The sequence below is a fragment of the Scyliorhinus canicula genome, chromosome 1 (assembly GCF_902713615.1).
Source record: "Scyliorhinus canicula chromosome 1, sScyCan1.1, whole genome shotgun sequence".
NCBI classification, from domain to species: domain Eukaryota; kingdom Metazoa; phylum Chordata; class Chondrichthyes; order Carcharhiniformes; family Scyliorhinidae; genus Scyliorhinus; species Scyliorhinus canicula.
The window spans coordinates 309,245,023-309,265,740 of NC_052146.1; the positions used below are offsets into that span (position 1 = coordinate 309,245,023).

At 51.8% G+C, this 20,718-nt stretch overlaps 1 protein-coding gene across 3 annotated transcripts in view; it reads left to right on the forward strand.

Moving 5' to 3' along the window:
• Positions 1-812: 812 nt before the first annotated feature.
• The window catches only part of nme6 (NME/NM23 nucleoside diphosphate kinase 6), a 29,156-nt gene continuing 9,250 nt past the window's right edge, over positions 813-20,718 (forward strand). Inside the window, exons 1-2 of one of the 3 annotated variants that reach the window (XM_038817444.1) lie at positions 813-1,278; positions 20,271-20,404. In XM_038817444.1, the coding sequence (XP_038673372.1) occupies positions 1,186-1,278; positions 20,271-20,404 (227 nt within the window). In that variant the 5' untranslated portion in view covers positions 813-1,185. Of the gene's footprint in view, positions 1,279-15,559; positions 15,663-20,270; positions 20,405-20,718 lie in introns of all 3 variants that reach the window. The other 2 variants (XM_038817437.1, XM_038817430.1) reach the window with 2 other exon arrangements.

Sequence of the window (20,718 nt, forward strand, 5' to 3'; positions counted from 1 at the left end):
TGCCCCCCTCCCCATAGCCCCACCCTGCCTCCTCCCCCTCCCCATCCTGCCCCCCAGCCCCATAGCCCCATCCTTCCCCCGCCCCATCCTGCCCCCTTCCCCCGCCCCATCCTGCCCCCCTCCCCCGCCCCATCCGGCCCCACTCCCCCGCCCAATCTTGCCCCCCTCCCCCGCCCCATCCTGCCCCCCGCCTCTTCCTGCCCCCCCTCCCCCAGCCCCATCCTGCCCTCCCTCCCCCAGCCCCATCCTGCCCTCCCTCCCCCAGCCCCATCCTGCCCTCCCTCCCCTCAGCCCCATCTTGCCCCCCTCCCCCCAGCCCCATCCTGCCCCCTCCTCCCCGCCCCATCCTGCCCCCTCCCCCCAGCCCCATCCTGCCCCCCTCCCCCCAGCCCCATCCTGCCCCCCTCCCCCAGCCCCATCCTGCCCCCCTCCCCCAGCCCCATCCTGCCATCCTCCCCCGCCCCAGCCTGCCCCCTCCCCCCGCCCCAGCCTGCCCCCTCCCCCCGCCCCATCCTTTCCCTTCCCCCCGCCCCATCCTTTCCCTTCCCCCCGCCCCATCCTTTCCCTTCCCCCCGCCCCATCCTTTCCCTTCCCCCCGCCCCATCCTGCCCCCTCCTCCCCGCCCCATCCTGCCCCCTCCTCCCCGCCCCATCCTGCCCCCTCCCCCGCCCCTTCCCTCCTGCCCCCTCCCCCCTGCCCCATCCCGCCCCCTCCCCCCTGCCCCATCCTGCCCCCCGCCCCATCCTGAAATGAAAATGAAATGAAAATTGCTTATTGTCACGAGTAGGCTTCAATGAAGTTACTGTGAAAAGCCCCTCGTCGCCACATTCCAGTGCCTGTTCGGAGAGGCTGTTACGGCTGCCACCCTCCCACCATTGAACCCGGACTGCTGGCCTTGTTCTGCATTACATGCCAGCTGTTTAGCCCACTGTGCTAAACCAGCCTCTGTGTACCCGAACAGGCGACGGAGTGTGGAGACTAGGGGATCTTCACAGTAACTTCATTGCAGTGTTAATGTAAGCCTACTTGTGACAGTAATGAAGATTATTCTATGAAATGATGGTGGGGCACAGTCGAAGAGCTTCCTCCTGTTCTGATCTCAACAGGAGTTACCAGTTATATTTAGTTTAGCTCTGAGGTTGTTTTCATTAATTGGTGTGTGTTGAATCCCTCAGTGCTGTAAAGATGGGGGCACCTGTTGGCCACATGCGGCCGTTACTCCAGCTGACACTGGCACTGGTTAAACCCGACGCTGTGGCTCACCCACTAATTCTGCAGGTAAGAGATTTCTGTTCACCGCCCCCATTCTCTCTGCATTATTGACTGCCTGAGTTATTAGAACATTTAGCAATTCCTGCACCTTTCTGCTGTTTGTGTGCGGATTGACCCACGCTTCAGTTATAGAAGGAAAGAAAGAATTTGCATCTTGCGTGACTTTGGGACGTTCCACAAAGGTGCAGACCCCATCAGGGGCAGCACGGTACCACAGCAGTTAGCAATGTTGCTTCACAGCTCCAGGGTCCCAGGTTCGATTCCGGCTTGGGTCACTGCCTGTGTGGAGTCTGCACCTTCTCCCCGTGTGTGCGTGGGTTTCATTCGGGTGCTCCGGTTTCCTCCCACAGTCCAAAGATGTGCGGGTTAGGTGGATTGGCCGTGCTAAATTACCCTTGGGTTAGGTGGGGGTTACTGGTTTATGGGGATGGAGTGGGGGTGAGGGCTTAAGTGGGGTGCTCTCTCCAGGGGCCGGTGAGGACCCGATGGGACGGGTGGCCTCCGTCTACACTGTAAATTCCATGATCACTTAAAAACCCAAGACTAAACTGGCAAGTTGCTTAAAATGTTGAATATGCAAAGACTGCAGCAGCACACATAACTGGAAAGAGGACGTCCATGTGCCTGGGAGTCAAGGTCGAGCTCCTGAGCAAGATTGACAAGCTGCCCGACATGAGCCACTGTGACCTGGAACAGTACTCCGGGCTTCCCAAGTCTACTGTCTCCGACCTGTTAAAGCAGCGAGACAAGCTGTACGGCAAATGGCACCGGGACTCCAATCCGAACCGGAAAAGGAAGTGGGAGGTGGAGGATGGAGGGGGGAAGGATGGGGAGGTGGAGGAGGGGGAGAATGATGGGGACGTGGAGGATTGGGAGGGGGAGAACGATGGGGAGGATGGGAGGTGGAGGATGGAGGGGGGAGGTGGGGGAGGTGGAGGAGGGGGAGAATGATGGGGAGGTGGAGGATGGGGAGGGGGGAGAACGATGGGGAGGGGGAGAACGATGGGGAGGTGGAGGATGGGGAGGTGGAGGAGGGGAGGTGGAGGATGGGGAGGTGGAGGATGGGGAGGTGGAGGATGGGGAGGTGGAGGATGGGGAGGTGGAGGATGGGGAGGTGGAGGATGGGGAGGTGGAGGATGGGGAGGTGGAGGATGGGGAGGTGGAGGAGGGAAGGCGGAGGATGGGGAGGTGGAGGATGGAGGGGGGAGGTGGAGGATGGAGGGGGGAGGTGGAGGAGGGGGAGAATGATGGGGAGGTGGAGAACGATGGGGAGGATGGGAGGTGGAGGAGGGAAGGCGGAGGATGGGGAGGGGGAGAAGGGAAGGTGGAGGATGGGGAGGGGGAGGTGGAGGAGGGAAGGCGGAGGATGGGGAGGGGGAGCTGGAGGAAGCATTCCTCCGCTGGTTCCAAAATGCGGTCGGGAGCGATCCAATTATCAGTGGCCGTCTTCTAGCTCAGAAGACCAGGCTGTTGGCTGCGGCTCTGGGAAAATCTGATTTTAATTCCTCGGAGGGCTGGCTCCAGAGATGGAAATCCTGACACAACATAGAACTCCGACATCCACCGGGGGGGGGGGAGCACAACTCTGGTGGGAGTGGGATACAAGGGTGGGTGGGAGAGGTGTTACCCTGGCTACTGGAAGACTATGGACCTCAGGACATTTTTAACTGTGATGACACTGGTGTTTTGTACAGATGTGTTGGGTACGACATGCTGGCATCACTGGGGGAGGATCCCTTTGGCCATAAAGCCAGGGAAAGATTTCTGTTATGGCCTGCTGCAGTGTGGATGGTAGTGATTGGAACGGCACAGATCCCTCGCTGCTTCAGGGGAGTCACGCATCGGGCGAGTTAGACCGGCTGGATGGCTGGGGACATTGTGAGTGGGTGGGGGACTGGGATCGCAGACGAGTGGGTGGGGGAGTGGGATCGCAGACGAGTGGGTGGGGGAGTGGGATCGCAGACGTGTGGGTGGGGGAGTGGGATCGCAGACGTGTGGGTGGGGGAGTGGGATCGCAGGCGTGTGGGTGGCGGAGTGGGATCGCAGACGAGTGGGTGGGGGACTGGGATCGCAGACGAGTGGGTGGGGGACTGGGATCGCAGGCTGATGGGGCGTCAAGTTGTCCTGTTTCTGGATAGTTTTTCCAGAAACCCTTGTGTCTCTGGGCTCAGGAACATCCGTCTTGTCTTTCCCCCTGTCGGCACCACATGGAGCAGGGCACCTTCATCGGTGTGAAGCAGAATTACGTCAAGACAATGAGGGAGAAGGTCCTTGAGGAGATGGACAGCAGGGCAGAGCTGACTGCAGTCCAGCGCGGAAAGGGAATCTCTCTCTCATATGCTGTCCGTCTTTTGAAAGACTCCTGGGATTCTGTCGATCAGCGAATCATCCAACAATGCTTCAGGAAAGCACGTTTTCTAACTGAGGGCAAGGTAACTGGGGAGGCCGAGGCTGTGACATCGGCAGATGGATTGTCAGAGGAAGAATTTGCTCATCTGTGTCACCGCAGAGACCGTAACTCACCGTTTGAAGCTGAGACTGATGATATTGGAGAGGCAGTGGGTGAGATGTGAGCCCAGGCGGGTGAGGGTGGAGAGAAGGAGCTGGATAGTGAAGAGAGCTTGGTTACGCTGGCAGACGTGTGCTCTGCCGTCCTCACATTGCGCCGTGCTACGGAGCAGCACCCCAATATAAAACCAGACTGGGAAACACTTCGATCTGGTCTGGCGTCCATACTGTGTGAGGATAACTGTTCAAACTCAGTCAGACACAAGAGTATTTTGGACACCTGTAGGACTGATGCACACTCTGAGCAACTTGAATGGAGACAATGTTTCATCACTTTTTATTTTTTGATGGACCAGCGGCAGAGGGACGAAGCTATCGGACCAGTCCAGCCTGTGACAACTCTCTGACAGACCGGTTCAATTACACTCACTCCATTTGTCCTCGACTGCAAATATTTTATTTTTACTTAAACATTTGACATTATGGTGTCAATAAAATTAATTGAATTCCAACAAGTTCAATTTTGTTTTATTTTACTGTGCTCAATCCCGTTCTTGCTACAGTATTTAGTGGCGTGCTGTAATAAACTATAAAATAGAACCATCACATGTGGATAAACACATTCGCACCAGCAATTCCCCCTCTATCATTGGTGGAGACTCCTCTACATTACTTTGAAATTGTGCCCTGGGATCATTTACCATCTGAGAAGCCTTCGATCAATGGCCCATCCGAAGGATGGCACCAGTACTCTGTCAGTATGGCACTGCAGTGTAAGCCTGGATTATGTGCACGGGTTCAGTTCTGAGGAAGGGGCTGGTTTAGCACAGTGGGCTAAATAGCTGACTAATGCAGAACCAGGCCAGCAGCGCGGGTTCAATTCCCGTACCGGCCTCCCCCAACAGGCTCTGGAATGTGGCGACTGGGGGCTTTTCACAGTAACTTCATTGCAGCCTACTTATGACAAGCGATTATTATTATTATTATTATTAGTATATATATTGACCTGGGAGGGGGTGCAGATTTGGCAGAACGATAATAAGGTTAACCGGGTTGAATTCTGAGCATGGGTTGCATTGACTAGGCTTGTATTCTGTCAAGTATAGGAGGGTATACCATTGGCACCATTTCAAATGATTCTGCAATACTAATTCTGGAGGAAATCAAACCCACAGTGTCAGAAAATACATTTCCCCGCAATGGTGTTGGAATTCTGGCACACTTTCCCCAAAAGCCTGGGGTTAATAGAGCCTTCACAACTCCGTTTGCTAGATGTTTGTTATCGAGAGTATCAAGAATTATGGAGCAAGGGCAGATAAACAGAATTGATGTGTTTGAATGATGGAGCAAGGTTTGTGACGGAATCACCTCCTCCAGCCTGCCTGAACCCTACCAGGATCTCAGTTAATTGACTATTATTTGCAGGATTGATTGGTTCCAAACGGCAGTGCTACTGAGCTGCTGTCATTTCTCAGCTTTAAACCAGAGGCACACGGCAACGGAGGTCACAGTCTGTACTGTGACAGATAGCCTTGCATTCTCTCCCGCTTTTCGCAATCTCGGGACGTCCCAAAGTGTTTAACAGTTCATGAAGTACTTCCAAAGTGTAGCCACTTGTTGTAAGGAAACGCGGAGGCCATTTACACACAGCAACGTCATAATGAACAGATGACCTGTTTGGTTGGTTGAGCTGATTGAGTGATAAATATTTTATATATTATTTCATATAATGTTTTAAATATTTGATGTGATTAGTATTGGTCAGGTCACGGGGAGAGAACAAGCCTTTGAAATAATGCCCACTCATCTTTTCTAGCCACTTGAGAGGGCAAAATGGGCTTCAGTTGAATTAATATCTCATGTGAAAAATAGCTCGAACGGTGGAACTCACCATTAAGTGCTGCATTGGAGTGCTGGCCTGGATTTTCAGTTTGGGTCCTTCGAGTGGGACTTGAAACCAAATTGAACTCTGAGTACGCCCAAATAATCCCCAGCTGACACTGGAAACAAAACTTGGTGAATCCTCCGCACCTTCAGGGGCTCGGCTGGCGCTGGTAGGTTTGGCGCTGCGCCAAAGGGCTTGGCGCTGGGCCAACCGGTGCCGAAGGGCCTCCACCGGCTGTCATGAGTTGGCACATGTGCGGGAGCGCCAGCGTGTGCTGCCGTCACCCCAGGGCATGCGCAGGGGGGTTCTCCTCCCCACCCGGCCATGGCGGACCGGTGGGCTCCGATTGCAGGCCAGGCCACTGTGGGGCCCTCCCCTGGGGCCAGATCCCCCCGCGCCCCCCCCAAGGACCCCGCAGGCCGCCCGCAGAGCCAGATCCCGCCGGTACGGACCTGGTGTATTTTACGCCGGCGGGACCCCCTAGAAATGGGTGGCCACGCGGCCCATCGCGGGCCGGAGAATCGCCGGGGGTTGGTGCGATTCCCGTCCCCGCTGATAAACTGCCGCCAGAGAATCCGGCAGCCGGTGGCGGGGTGGGATTCACGCTGCCCCCGGCTATTCACCGGCCCAACGGGAGGGTCGGAGAATCCCGCCCCTGATATCGCGCGGAGTTACTGGGAGCGATGCTGGGGATAGACAGAATTCTGATATCTCGGGGAGTTACTGGGAGCGGTGCTGGGGATAGACAGAATTCTGATGTCTGGGGAGTTACTGGGAGCGGTGCTGGGGATAGACAGAATTCTGATGTCTGGGGAGTTACTGGGAGCGGTGCTGGGGATAGACAGAATTCTGATATCTCGGGGAGTTACTGGGAGCGGTGCTGGGGGCAGACAGAATTCTGATGTCTCGGGGAGTTACAGGGAGCGGTGCTGGGGATAGACAGAATTCTGATGTCTCGCGGAGTTACAGGGAGCGGTGCTGGGGATAGACAGAATTCTGATGTCTCGGGGAGTCACTGGGAGCGGTGCTGAGGATAGACAGAATTCTGATGTCTGGGGGAGTTACAGGGAGCGGTGCTGGGGATAGACAGAATTCTGATGTCTGGGGGAGTTACTGGGAGCGGTGCTGGGGATAGACAGAATTCTGATATCTCTGGGAGTTACAGGGAGCGGTGCTGGGGATAGACAGAATTCTGATATCTCTGGGAGTTACTGGGAGCGGTGCTGGGGATAGACAGTATTCTGATGTCTGGGGCGTTACAGGGAGCGGTGCTGGGGACAAACAGAATTCTGATGTCTGGGGGAGTTACTGGGAGCGATGCTGGGGATAGACAGAATTCTGATGTCTGGGGAGTTACAGGGAGCGGTGCTGGGGATAGACGGAATTCTGATGTCCCGGGGAGTTACTGGGAGCGATGCTGGGGATAGACAGAATTCTGATGTCTGGGGAGTTACTGGGAGCGGTGCTGGGGATAGACAGAATTCTGATATCTCGGGGAGTTACTGGGAGCGGTGCTGGGGATAGACAGAATTCTGATGTCTGGGGAGTTACTGGGAGCGGTGCTGGGGTTAGACAGAATTCTGATATCTCGGGGAGTTACTGGGAGCGGTGCTGGGGATAGACAGAATTCTGATGTCTGGGGAGTTACTGGGAGCGGTGCTGGGGATAGACAGAATTCTGATATCTCGGGGAGTTACTGGGAGCGGTGCTGGGGGCAGACAGAATTCTGATGTCTCGGGGAGTTACAGGGAGCGGTGCTGGGGATAGACAGAATTCTGATGTCTCGCGGAGTTACAGGGAGCGGTGCTGGGGATAGACAGAATTCTGATGTCTCGGGGAGTCACTGGGAGCGGTGCTGGGGATAGACAGAATTCTGATGTCTGGGGGAGTTACAGGGAGCGGTGCTGGGGATAGACAGAATTCTGATGTCTGGGGGAGTTACTGGGAGCGGTGCTGGGGATAGACAGAATTCTGATATCTCTGGGAGTTACAGGGAGCGGTGCTGGGGATAGACAGAATTCTGATATCTCTGGGAGTTACTGGGAGCGGTGCTGGGGATAGACAGTATTCTGATGTCTGGGGCGTTACAGGGAGCGGTGCTGGGGACAAACAGAATTCTGATGTCTGGGGGAGTTACTGGGAGCGATGCTGGGGATAGACAGAATTCTGATGTCTGGGGAGTTACAGGGAGCGGTGCTGGGGATAGACGGAATTCTGATGTCCCGGGGAGTTACTGGGAGCGATGCTGGGGATAGACAGAATTCTGATGTCTGGGGAGTTACTGGGAGCGGTGCTGGGGATAGACAGAATTCTGATGTCCCGGGGAGTTACAGGGAGCGGTGCTGGGGATAGACAGAATTCTGATGTCCCGGGGAGTTACTGGGAGCGATGCTGGGGATAGACAGAATTCTGATGTCCCGGGGAGTTACTGGGAGCGGTGCTGGGGATAGACGGAATTCTGATGTCTCGGGGAGTTACAGGGAGCGGTGCTGGGGATAGACGGAATTCTGATGTCTGGGGAGTTACTGGGAGCGATGCTGGGGATAGACGGAATTCTGATGTCCCGGGGAGTTACTGGGAGCGGTGCTGGGGATAGACAGAATTCTGATGTCTGGGGAGTTACTGGGAGCGATGCTGGGGATAGACGGAATTCTGATGTCCCGGGGAGTTACTGGGAGCGATGCTGGGATTAGACAGAATTCTGATGTCCCGGGGAGTTACTGGGAGCGGTGCTGGGGTTAGACAGAATTCTGATGTCTGGGGGAGTTACTGGGAGCGGTGCTGGGGACAGACGGAATTCTGATGTCTGGGGAGTTACTGGGAGCGATGCTGGGGATAGACGGAATTCTGATGTCTGGGGAGTTACTGGGAGCGATGCTGGGGATAGACGGAATTCTGATGTCTGGGGAGTTACTGGGAGCGATGCTGGGGATAGACGGAATTCTGATGTCTGGGGCGTTACAGGGAGCGGTGCTGGGGTTAGACAGAATTCTGATGTCTCTGGGAGTTACAGGGAGCGGTGCTGGGGATAGACAGAATTCTGATATCTCGCGGAGTTACTGGGAGCGGTGCTGGGGATAGACGGAATTCTGATGTCTGGGGAGTTACTGGGAGCGGTGCTGGGGTTAGACAGAATTCTGATGTCTCGGGGAGTTACTGGGAGCGGTGCTGGGGATAGACAGAATTCTGATGTCTCGGGGAGTTACAGGGAGCGGTGCTGGGGATAGACAGAATTCTGATGTCTCGGGGAGTTACAGGGAGCGATGCTGGGGATAGACGGAATTCTGATGTCTGGGGTGTTACAGGGAGCGGTGCTGGGGTTAGACAGAATTCTGATGTCTCGGGGAGTTACAGGGAGCGGTGCTGGGGATAGACAGAATTCTGATGTCTCGGGGAGTTACAGGGAGCGGTGCTGGGGATAGACAGAATTCTGATGTCTCGGGGAGTTACAGGGAGCGGTGCTGGGGATAGACGGAATTCTGATGTCTCGGGGAGTTACTGGGAGCGGTGCTGGGGATAGACAGAATTCTGATGTCTGGGGAGTTACTGGGAGCGGTGCTGGGGATAGACAGAATTCTGATGTCCCGGGGAGTTACAGGGAGCGGTGCTGGGGATAGACAGAATTCTGATGTCCCGGGGAGTTACTGGGAGCGATGCTGGGGATAGACAGAATTCTGATGTCCCGGGGAGTTACTGGGAGCGGTGCTGGGGATAGACGGAATTCTGATGTCTCGGGGAGTTACTGTGAGCGATGCTGGGATTAGACAGAATTCTGATGTCCCGGGGAGTTACTGGGAGCGGTGCTGGGGTTAGACAGAATTCTGATGTCTGGGGGAGTTACTGGGAGCGGTGCTGGGGACAGACGGAATTCTGATGTCTGGGGAGTTACTGGGAGCGATGCTGGGGATAGACGGAATTCTGATGTCTGGGGAGTTACTGGGAGCGATGCTGGGGATAGACGGAATTCTGATGTCTGGGGAGTTACTGGGAGCGATGCTGGGGATAGACGGAATTCTGATGTCTGGGGAGTTACTGGGAGCGATGCTGGGGATAGACGGAATTCTGATGTCTGGGGCGTTACAGGGAGCGGTGCTGGGGTTAGACAGAATTCTGATGTCTCTGGGAGTTACAGGGAGCGGTGCTGGGGATAGACAGAATTCTGATATCTCGCGGAGTTACTGGGAGCGGTGCTGGGGATAGACGGAATTCTGATGTCTGGGGAGTTACTGGGAGCGGTGCTGGGGTTAGACAGAATTCTGATGTCTCGGGGAGTTACTGGGAGCGGTGCTGGGGATAGACAGAATTCTGATGTCTCGGGGAGTTACAGGGAGCGGTGCTGGGGATAGACAGAATTCTGATGTCTCGGGGAGTTACAGGGAGCGATGCTGGGGATAGACGGAATTCTGATGTCTGGGGTGTTACAGGGAGCGGTGCTGGGGTTAGACAGAATTCTGATGTCTCGGGGAGTTACAGGGAGCGGTGCTGGGGATAGACAGAATTCTGATGTCTCGGGGAGTTACTGGGAGCGGTGCTGGGGATAGACGGAATTCTGATGTCTCGGGGAGTTACTGGGAGCGGTGCTGGGGATAGACAGAATTCTGATGTCTCGAGGAGTTACAGGGAGCGATGCTGGGGATAGACGGAATTCTGATGTCTGGGGAGTTACTGGGAGCGGTGCTGGGGATAGACGGAATTCTGATGTCTCGGGGAGTTACAGGGAGCGATGCTGGGGATAGACGGAATTCTGATGTCTGGGGAGTTACTGGGAGCGGTGCTGGGGATAGACGGAATTCTGATGTCTGGGGAGTTACTGGGAGCGGTGCTGGGGATAGACAGAATTCTGATGTCTCGGGGAGTTACTGGGAGCGATGCTGGGGATAGACAGAATTCTGATGTCTCGGGGAGTTACAGGGAGCGGTGCTGGGGATAGACGGAATTCTGATGTCTCGGGGAGTTACTGGGAGCGGTGCTGGGGATAGACGGAATTCTGACGGCAGCAGGGTAGCATGGTGGTTAGCATAAATGCTTCACAGCTCCAGGGTCCCAGGTTCGATTCCCGGCTGGGTCACTGTCTGTGTGGAGTCTGCACGTCCTCCCTCTGTGTGCGTGGGTTTCCTCCGGGTGCTCCGGTTTCCTCCCACAGTCCAAAGATGTGCGGGTTAGGTGGACTGGCCATGCTAAATTGCCCGTAGTGTCCTAATAAAAGTAAGGTTAAGGGGGGGGGTTGTTGGGTTACGGGTATAGGGTGGATACGTGGGTTTGAGTAGGGTGATCATGGCTCGGCACAACATTGAGGGCCGAAGGGCCTGTTCTGTGCTGTACTGTTCTATGTTCTATGATGTCTCGGGGAGTTACTGGGAGCGATGCTGGGGATAGACAGAATTCTGATGTCTCGGGGAGTTACTGGGAGCGGTGCTGGGGATAGACGGAATTCTGATGTCCCGGGGAGTTACAGGGAGCGGTGCTGGGGATAGACAGAATTCTGATGTCTCGGGGAGTTACTGGGAGCGGTGCTGGGGGCAGACAGAATTCTGATGTCTCGGGGAGTTACAGGGAGCGGTGCTGGGGATAGACAGAATTCTGATGTCTGGGGAGTTACAGGGAGCGGTGCTGGGGATAGACAGAATTCTGATGTCTCGCTGAGTTACTGGGAGCGGTGCTGGGGATAGACAGAATTCTGATGTCTGGGGAGTTACAGGGAGCGGTGCTGGGGATAGACGGAATTCTGATGTCTCGGGGAGTTACTGGGAGCGGTGCTGGGGGCAGACAGAATTCTGATGTCTCGGGGAGTTACAGGGAGCGGTGCTGGGGATAGACAGAATTCTGATGTCTCGCGGAGTTACTGGGAGCGGTGCTGGGGATAGACAGAATTCTGATGTCTCGCGGAGTTACAGGGAGCGGTGCTGGGGATAGACAGAATTCTGATGTCTGGGGAGTTACTGGGAGCGGTGCTGGGGATAGACAGAATATTGATGTCTGGGGCGTTACAGGGAGCGGTGCTGGGGATAGACGGAATTCTGATGTCTCGGGGAGTTACTGGGAGCGATGCTGGGGATAGACGGAATTCTGATGTCTCGGGGAGTTACAGGGAGCGGTGCTGGGGATAGACGGAATTCTGATGTCTGGGGAGTTACAGGGAGCGGTGCTGGGGATAGACGGAATTCTGATGTCTCGGGGAGTTACAAGATACGGGAAGTGGGTGGGAAAATGGAGTTGAAGCTGATGATCAGCCATGATTGTATTGAATGACGGAGCAAGCTCCGCGGGTCATGTAGTCCACTCTTTATTTCCCCTAGAGAAGAAATAGTTTCTCTCTGTCTTATTACTCAACACCCTTTAAAAAATTTTAGGGCCATTAGATCAGCGCTCAACCTCCCAACCATATCTTTTATATTTAAACAAAACAAATTGAATGTATCTTCATGTCCTCCTCTGCTGCATGGGTTTTGGCTATCTCTAAATAATTCCAGTCCATGCTGTTGTGTGAAAGCTGGAGCTGTGATGAACAGGATGACAGTGAACCTGCTCAGTGATCAGTGTTCATCAATGTGCTCAGTGATCAGTGTTCATCAACGTGCTCAATGATCAGCGTTCATCAACGTGCTCAATGATCAGCGTTTATCAACGTGCTCAATGATCAATGTTCATCGACGTGATCAGCGGTCATCAACGTGCTCAATGATCAGCGTTCATTGACGTGATCAGCGGTCATCAACGTGCTCAGTGATCAGCGTTTATCAAGGTGCTCAATGATCAGTGTTCATCAAGGTGCTCAGTGATCAGCGTTTATCAAGGTGCTCAATGATCAGTGTTCATCAAGGTGCTCAGTGATCAGCGTTCACCAATGTGCTCAGTGATCGGCGTTCATCAACGTGCTCAGTGATCGGCGTTCATCAATGTGCTCAGTGATCAGCGTTCATCAACGTGCTCAGTGATCAGCGTTGATCAACGTGCTCAGTGATCAGCGTTTATCAACGTGCTCAATGATCAGTGTTCATCAAGGTGCTCAGTGATCAGTGTTCATCAACGTTCATTGACGTGATCAGTGGTCATCCACGTGCTCAATGATCGGTGTTCATCAACGTGCTCAGTGATCGGTGTTCATCAACGTGCTCAGTGATCGGTGTTCATCAACGTGCTCAGTGATCAGTGTTCATCAAGGTGCTCAGTGATCAGCGTTCATCAACGTGTTCAGTGATCAGCATTTATCAACATGCTCAGTGATCAGCGTTTATCAACGTGCTCAGTGATCGGTGTTCATCAATGTGCTCAATGATCAGCGTTTATCAACGTGATCAGTGTTCATCAACGTGCTCAGTGATCGGTGTTCATCAACGTGATCAGTGATCAGTGTTCATCAACGTGCTCAATGATCAGCGTTCATTGACGTGATCAGCGGTCATCAACGTGCTCAGTGATCAGCGTTCATCAACGTGCTCAGTGATCAGTGTTCATCAAGGTGCTCAGTGATCAGCGTTCATCAACGTGCTCAATGATCAGCGTTCATCAACGTGCTCAGTGATCAGCGTTTATCAACGTGCTCAATGATCAGCGTTCATCAACGTGCTCAATGATCAGCGTTCATCAACGTGCTCAGTGATCAGCGTTTGTCAAGGTGCTCAGTGATCAGCGTTCATCAAGGTGCTCAGTGATCAGTGGTCATCAACGTGCTCAGTGATCAGCGTTCATCAACGTGCTCAGTGATCAGCGTTTATCAACGTGCTCAATGATCAGCGTTCATCAACGTGTTCAGTGATCAGCGTTTATCAACGTGCTCAGTGATCAGCGTTCATCAACGTGCTCAGTGATCAGCGTTCATCAACGTGCTCAGTGATCAGTGTTCATCAAGGTGCTCAGTGATCAGCGTTCATCAACGTGCTCAGCGATCAGCGTTCATCAATGTGCTCAGCGATCAGCGTTCATCAACGTGCTCAATGATCAGCGTTCATCAACGTGCTCAATGATGCATGGCATTAAGGGTAAAGTAGTAGCATGGATAGAGGATTGGTTAATTAATAGAAAGCAAAGAGTGGGGATTAGTGGGTGTTTCTCTGGTTGGCAATCAGTAGCTAGTGGTGTCCCTCAGGGACCTGTGTTGGGCCCACAATTGTATCACAATTTACATAGATGATTTGGAGTTGGTGACCAAGGGCAATGTGTCCAAGTTTGCAGATGACACTAAGATGAGTGGTAAAGCGAAAAGTGCAGAAGGATTTCGATAGGTTAAGTGAATGGGCTAGGGTCTGGCTGTTGGAATACAATGTTGACAAATGTGAGGTTTTCCATTTTGGTAGGAATAATAGCAAAAGGGATTATTATTTAAATAAAATATTAAAACATGCCGCTGTGCAGAGACCTGGGTGTGCTCGTGCATGAGTCACAGAAGGTTGGTTTACAAGTGCAACAGGTGATTAAGAAGGCAAATGGAATTTTGTCCTTCATTGCTAGAGGGATGGAGTTTAAGACTAGGGAGGTTATGTTGCAATTGTATAAGGTGTTAGTGAAGCCACACCAGAAGTATTGTGTTCAGTTTTGGTCTCCTTACCTGAGAACGGATGTACTGGCGCTGGAAGATACGCAGAGGAGATTCACTAGGTTAATCCCAGAGCTGAAGGGGTTGGATTACGAGAAGAGGTTGAGTAGACTGGGACTGTACTCTTTGGAATTTAGAAGAATGCGTGGGGGGGGGGGGGGAATCTTATAGAAACATATAAAATTATGAAGGGAATAGATAGGATAGATGCGGGCAGGTTGTTTCCACTGGCGGGTGAAAGCAGAACTAGGGGACATAGCCTCAAAATAAGGGGAAGTAGATTTAGGACTGAGTTTAGGAGGAACTTCTTCACCCAAAGGGTTGTGAATCTATGGAATTCCTTACCCAGTGAAACAGTTGAGGCTCCTTCATTAAATGTTTTTAAGATGAAGATAGTTTTTGAAGAAAAAAGGGATTAAGGGTTATGGTGTTCAGGCCGGAAAGTGGAGCTGAGTCCACAAAAGATCAGCCATGATCTCATTGAATGGCGGAGCAGGCTTGAGGGGCCAGATGGCCTAATCCTGCTCCTAGTTCTTGTGTTCTTATGTTGATCAGTGTTCATCAACGTGCTCAATGATCAGTGTTCATCAATGTGCTCAGTGATCAGTGTTCATCAACGTGCTCAATGATCAGTGTTTATCAACGTGCTCAGTGATCAGTGTTCATCAACGTGCTCAGCGATCAGCGTTTATCAACGTGCTCAGCGATCAGCGTTTATCAACGTGCTCAGCGATCAGCGTTTATCAACGTGCTCAGCGATCAGCGTTTATCAACGTGCTCAGCGATCAGCGTTTATCAAGGTGCTCAGCGATCAGCGTTTATCAACGTGCTCAGCGATCAGCGTTTATCAACGTGCTCAGCGATCAGCGTTTATCAACGTGCTCAGCGATCAGCGTTTATCAACGTGCTCAGCGATCAGCGTTTATCAACGTGCTCAGTGATCAGCGTTTATCAACGCGCTCAGTGATCAGCGTTCATCAACGTGCTCAGTGATCAGCGTTCATCAAAGGCATTATACAGGACATGTAAGAAAGGCTGTCAGTAAGGGCAGGAATAGTCATGGTGTCTGCTGTCTGTCTTGGTCTGTATGTGGGTTGTGTGGATACTGGGCGTGGGTCCTGGGCGTGGGTCCTGGGCGTGGATACTGGGCATGGACTGGGTCAGCTGAGCTCACCTATCCCAGTGCTCACTGTTGCGGTTCACCCATGGGAAATAGTCAGGGCAGGGGAGCAGCTCCATGGCACTGTGACACCCCCCCCCCCCCCCCCCCAACTGTTCCCCCAGGGTAGTCCAGAGCAGCTGAACTCACTCACTCTAATCCCTGTAGCTCTGTATCAACTTTTGCTGCCTATTGATTTCAGGCTATCCATCAGAAGATATTGGACAACAACTTCATCATCCTGATGCACAAGTATTTAAAATGGGGTCAGGAAGAGTCTCGGAGGTTTTACGCAGAGCATTCAGGTATGAGGCCATATTCCTGGCAATGTTACTTCTTGTGATGCGGATGCTGTCCCCGGACCAATGTTTCTTTGCCGCGTTGCCGTTGTGTTGGTGTTGGGTGTTCCCATGCATCCCCTGCCCTTGGTGTTCCAGGCTACAGGACGCGGGTTTGGAAAATGCTGCCATAGAATCAGAGGATTTGCAGCACAAACGGAGGCCATTCAGCCTGTCATATATGTGCTGGCTCTCTGTCAAGGCTTCTCTGCTGGTCCCACTCTTCTTCTTATTCCTTGTTGCCCTGGATTTTCTCTTCAGCTAATTGTCCAATTCCCTTTGGAAACCTGGATTGAACCTGCCTCCGGCAAACTCTCAGGCAGTGCATTCCAGATCCTAACCACCTGCTGTAGATTTTCTCCGCTTGTCACCAGTCACTTTAAATTGGTGTCCTTCTGTTCTTGGTCCTTCCACCTGGGAACAGTTTCTCCCCATCTACTGTGTTCAGACCCCTCATGATCTTGAATATCTCAAGCGAACCTCCCCTCCACCTTCTCGAAAGAGAACAGCCCCATCTTTGTCAATCTCACCGAGTTGCTGAAGTTCATCGTCCTTGCACCAATTCTTGTGAATCTTTTCCTCTCTGAAGCCTTCACATCCTTCCTATAATGTGATGCCCAGAAATAGATGCGTTCATCCAGTTGAGGATGAACAAGTTTTCAGAAAGGTTCACCAGAATAATAATAATCTTTATTAGTGTCTTAAGCAGGCTTACATTAACACTGCAATGAAGTTACTGTGAAAAGCCCCGAGTTGCCACATTCCGGCGCCTGTTCGGGTACACCGAGGGAGAATTCAGAATGTCCAATTCACCTAACAGCACATCTTTCGGGACTTGTGGGAGGAAACCGGAGCACCCGGAGGAAACCCATGCAGACACGGGGAGATCGTGCAGACTCCACACAGACAGTGACCCAAGCTGGGAATCGTACCCGGGACCCTGGCGTTGTGAAGCAACAGTGCTACCCACTGTGCTACCGTGCCGCTCATAGTGTCCTTGCTTTGCACTCTATCCCTTTTTATAAAGCCCCATGTCCCATATGCTTTGGGTGGGTAGCACAGTGGTTCGCACTGTTGCTTCACAGCTCCAGGGCCCCAGGTGCGATTCCCGGCTTGGGTCACTGTCTGTGTGGAGTCTGCACGCTCTCCCCGTGTCTGCGTGGGTTTCCTCCGGGTGCTCCGCTCCCACAAGACCCAAAAGACGTGCTGTTAGGTAATTCGACATTCTGAATTCTCCCTCTGTGTACCCGAACAGGTGCCGGAGTGTGGCAATTGGGAGATTTTAACAGTAACTTCATTGCAGTGTTAATGTAAGCCTACTTATGACAATATATATTATTATTATTACCCACTTTCTCAATCTGTCCTGCCACCTTCAATGCTTTGTGCACATATACTTCTGGGTCTCTCTGCTCCTGCAAGAATTATATCCTTTATATTGCCCCTCCTCATTCTTCCCACCAGAATCTATCACGTTTCTCAGCAATAACTTTCAATATGTGCCTGCCCATTCCACCAACTTCTCTGTGTCCTCCTCAAGTTCATCACTACCCTCTTCAGAATTCACAGTACTTTCACATTCAGTGTCCTCTGCAAATGTTGAAATTGTGCCCTGCCCAGGCAAGTCTAGTTATTAATCTCGATCAAGATGCACAGTGGCCTCAATATCGACCCTGTGGAAACCCGCTACACACCTTTCTCCAGTCCGAATCAAACCCTATTCACCACTGCTTGCTGTGGGTCAGCAACTTCCTATCCACGCGGCCACTATGCCATTTATCCCATGGGCTTCAAGCTGGCTGTTATATGGCACTTTATCAAACACATTTTGGAAGTCCATATAAACTTCATCAACTGTGATACCCTCATCAACTCTCTGATTTCTCATCAGAAAATTCAGTGAAAATAGTGGAACACTGTTTTCTCTGAAATCCATGCTGGCTTTCCTTAACAATTGTCCAAGCGACTATTGACTTTATACAAAATTATTGCTTCTAAAAGTTTTTCCGCCACCACCGACTGGCCTCGAGTTTCTGGCCAGCCTCTGGCACCACCTCCATACTGAAGGAGGACGAGGAGGTTTAGACCATTGCCCATCACCTCCATACCGAAAGAGGACAAGGTGGTTTGCCCACCACCTCCATACTGAAGGAGGACAAGGCGGTTTAGACCATTGCCCACCACCTCCATACCGAAGGAGGACAAGGTGGTTTAGACCATTGCCCACCACCTCCATACCGAAGGAGGACAGGAGGTTTAGACCATTGCCCACCACCTCCATACCGAAGGAGGACAGGAGGTTTAGACCATTGCCCACCACCTCCATACTGAAGGAGGACAAGGCGGTTTAGACCTTTGCCCACCACCTCCATACCGAAGGAGGACAAGGTGGTTTAGACCATTGCCCACCACCTCCATACCGAAGGAGGACAGGAGGTTTAGACCATTGCCCACCACTTCCATACCGAAGGAGGACAGGAGGTTTAGACCATTGCCCACCACTTCCATATCGAAGGAGGACAAGGAGGTTTAGACCATTGCCCACCACTTCCATACCGAATGAGGACAAGGAGGTTTAGACCATTGCCCACCACCTCCATACCGAAGGAGGACCAGGAGGTTTAGACCATTGCCTCTGGAAGCATTGGAAAGGGGACAGAGGAGATTTACAAGAATGTTGCCTGGTATGGAGGGAAGATCATATGAGGAAAGGCTGAAGGACTTGAGGCTGTTTTCGTTAGAGAGAAGAAGGTTAAGAGGTGACTTAATTGAGGCATACAAGATGATCAGAGGATTAGATAGGGTGGACATCAAGAGCCTTTTTCCTCAGATGGTGATGTCCAGCACGAGGGGATATAGCTTTAAATTGAGGGGAGATAGATATAGGACAGATGTCAGAGGTAGGTTCTTTACTCAGAGAGTAGTATGGGCGCGGAATGCCCTGCCTGCAACAGTAGTGGACTCACCAACACTAAACGCATTCAAATGGTCTTTGGATAGGCAAATGGACGATAAGGGAATAGTGTAGAGGGACTTTAGAAGGGTTTCACAGGATGGTGCAACATCGTGGGCCGAAGGGCCTGTACTGCGCTGTAATGTTCTATGTTCTGCAGTTTCAGCCCTTACTTCCCTAAGTATCCTTCGATTAATCTGATCTGGTTCTGGTGAATTTGCAACTTTTACACGACAGTCAGCCTTTCTAATATCTCCTTTTTACCTATTTTTAGCTCATCCTACGTGTCCGCTAGCTCCTCTCTCACTACAAATTTGACATCTTCCTTGGTAAAAACTGGTGTAAAGTGGTCACTTAGGACCTCACATGCCCTCTCTCCAAGTGTAAGTCCTCTTTCTTGCCCCATTCGGACCTATTCCTGCTTTTAGCAATATTTTACCATTTATTTGCCTGGTAGAAGACTTTCAATTCCTTTGTATGTTGCTGCCAGTCTCAGCAGGGGCTGGTTTAGCTCACTTGGCTAAATCGCTGGTTTTAAAGCAGACCAAGCAGGCCAGCAGCACGGTTCGATTCCCGTACCAGCCTCCCCGGACAGGCGCCGGAATGGGGCGACTAGGGGCTTTTCACAGTAACTTCACTGAAGCCTACTCGTGACAATAAGCGATTTTCATTTCATTCTCACACTCTCATTTTGCTTCTTTTCTCACTTCCCTTCTGAACTTTTGATGATCAGCCAGCTTCTCGTTTATATTGTCAACCTGACATCTGTCACACGTCTCCTTTTTCCGCTTCGTCTTGTCATGACTTTCATCACCCACTGGATTCTACCTTTGTTTGTCCAAACTGTCCCCCCCTCGTCAGAATCTGCCTCTAGTGTGACCAAACTATCTTCTCTTTAAAGAACGACCGTTCTAGTTTTCCCTTCAATCCTCGATCCCAATTTACCTGGGCCAGATCTATTCCTCCCCTTTAAAGTTCGCCTTCACCCAATCAGTAACTTTTTTTTCCCTCTGATTTTCTTTTTATCTTTCTAAACCTTATGATCACTTTTCCTTGAATATTCCCATTCTGGCACTTGATCCATTTCTTCCACCTCATTCCCCAGAACCAGGGTCAGCGACATCACCACCATCATCGGACTGGGAACATGGTGATGTCAAACTTTCTTGAATACAACTTAGAAAATCTGATGAAGGAACCTCGTTGGTGCAGGGCGTCCTGTAGAGGGTGTACACTGCCACTACTCTGTGTCAGTGATGGAAGCAGTGAGTGTTGAAGGTGGTGGATGGGGTGTCAATCATTATCCTGGACGGTGTCGAGGGACTTTAGTGTTGCTGAATAAGAGACAGTACTGTTGAAGCATTTTGTCTTGTACTCCTCAGGAAAGATGCCAAAATTCAGAGACAGCAGCAATTTACACTGCATTAAAAAAGGGTGCTGATTGTTTTGCAAGTCAACTCTAATAGATCGAGGCATTACTTTGGAGAATGCGCCAAGCAACTATTGTCCCCTCTACATCAGTGTCGATTTGCCAAACAATCAGCATTTTCTTATACAGCATAAATTGTTGTCTTAATGAGTGCAAAACAAAAGCTTCAGCGACATGTATCTTTTTTTTTCAGCAAAACTCAAGTTCAGCACATCCAAGCAGCTGTTTGAGTGTTGTTGGAGCTGACCTCCAGGAAAAGGCAGAGGATTCCATCGCACTCCTGACTTGTGCCTTACCGATGGCGGTCAGCCTGTGGAGAGTCAGGAGGTGAGTTATTCACCGCAGAATTCTCAGCCTCTGACCTGCTCTTGTACGGCTAGACTAGTTCAGTTTTTGGTCAATGCTAACCCCCAGGATATAAATTGGGGGATTCAGCGATGGAAATACTGTTGAATGTCAGGGGGAGATGGTTAGAGTCTCTAAAGATCAGGACCTGAAATTTGGGTGGCTTTTGTTGAATTGAAATTACAAAGGATCAACCTGTCGGTGGGTTGTGATGAGGAAATGCTTTACTATCTGAGGGAGCAGTACAGAGGAGGCACCACAGTGTCTACGAGACAGTACTGAGCAAGCACTGTACT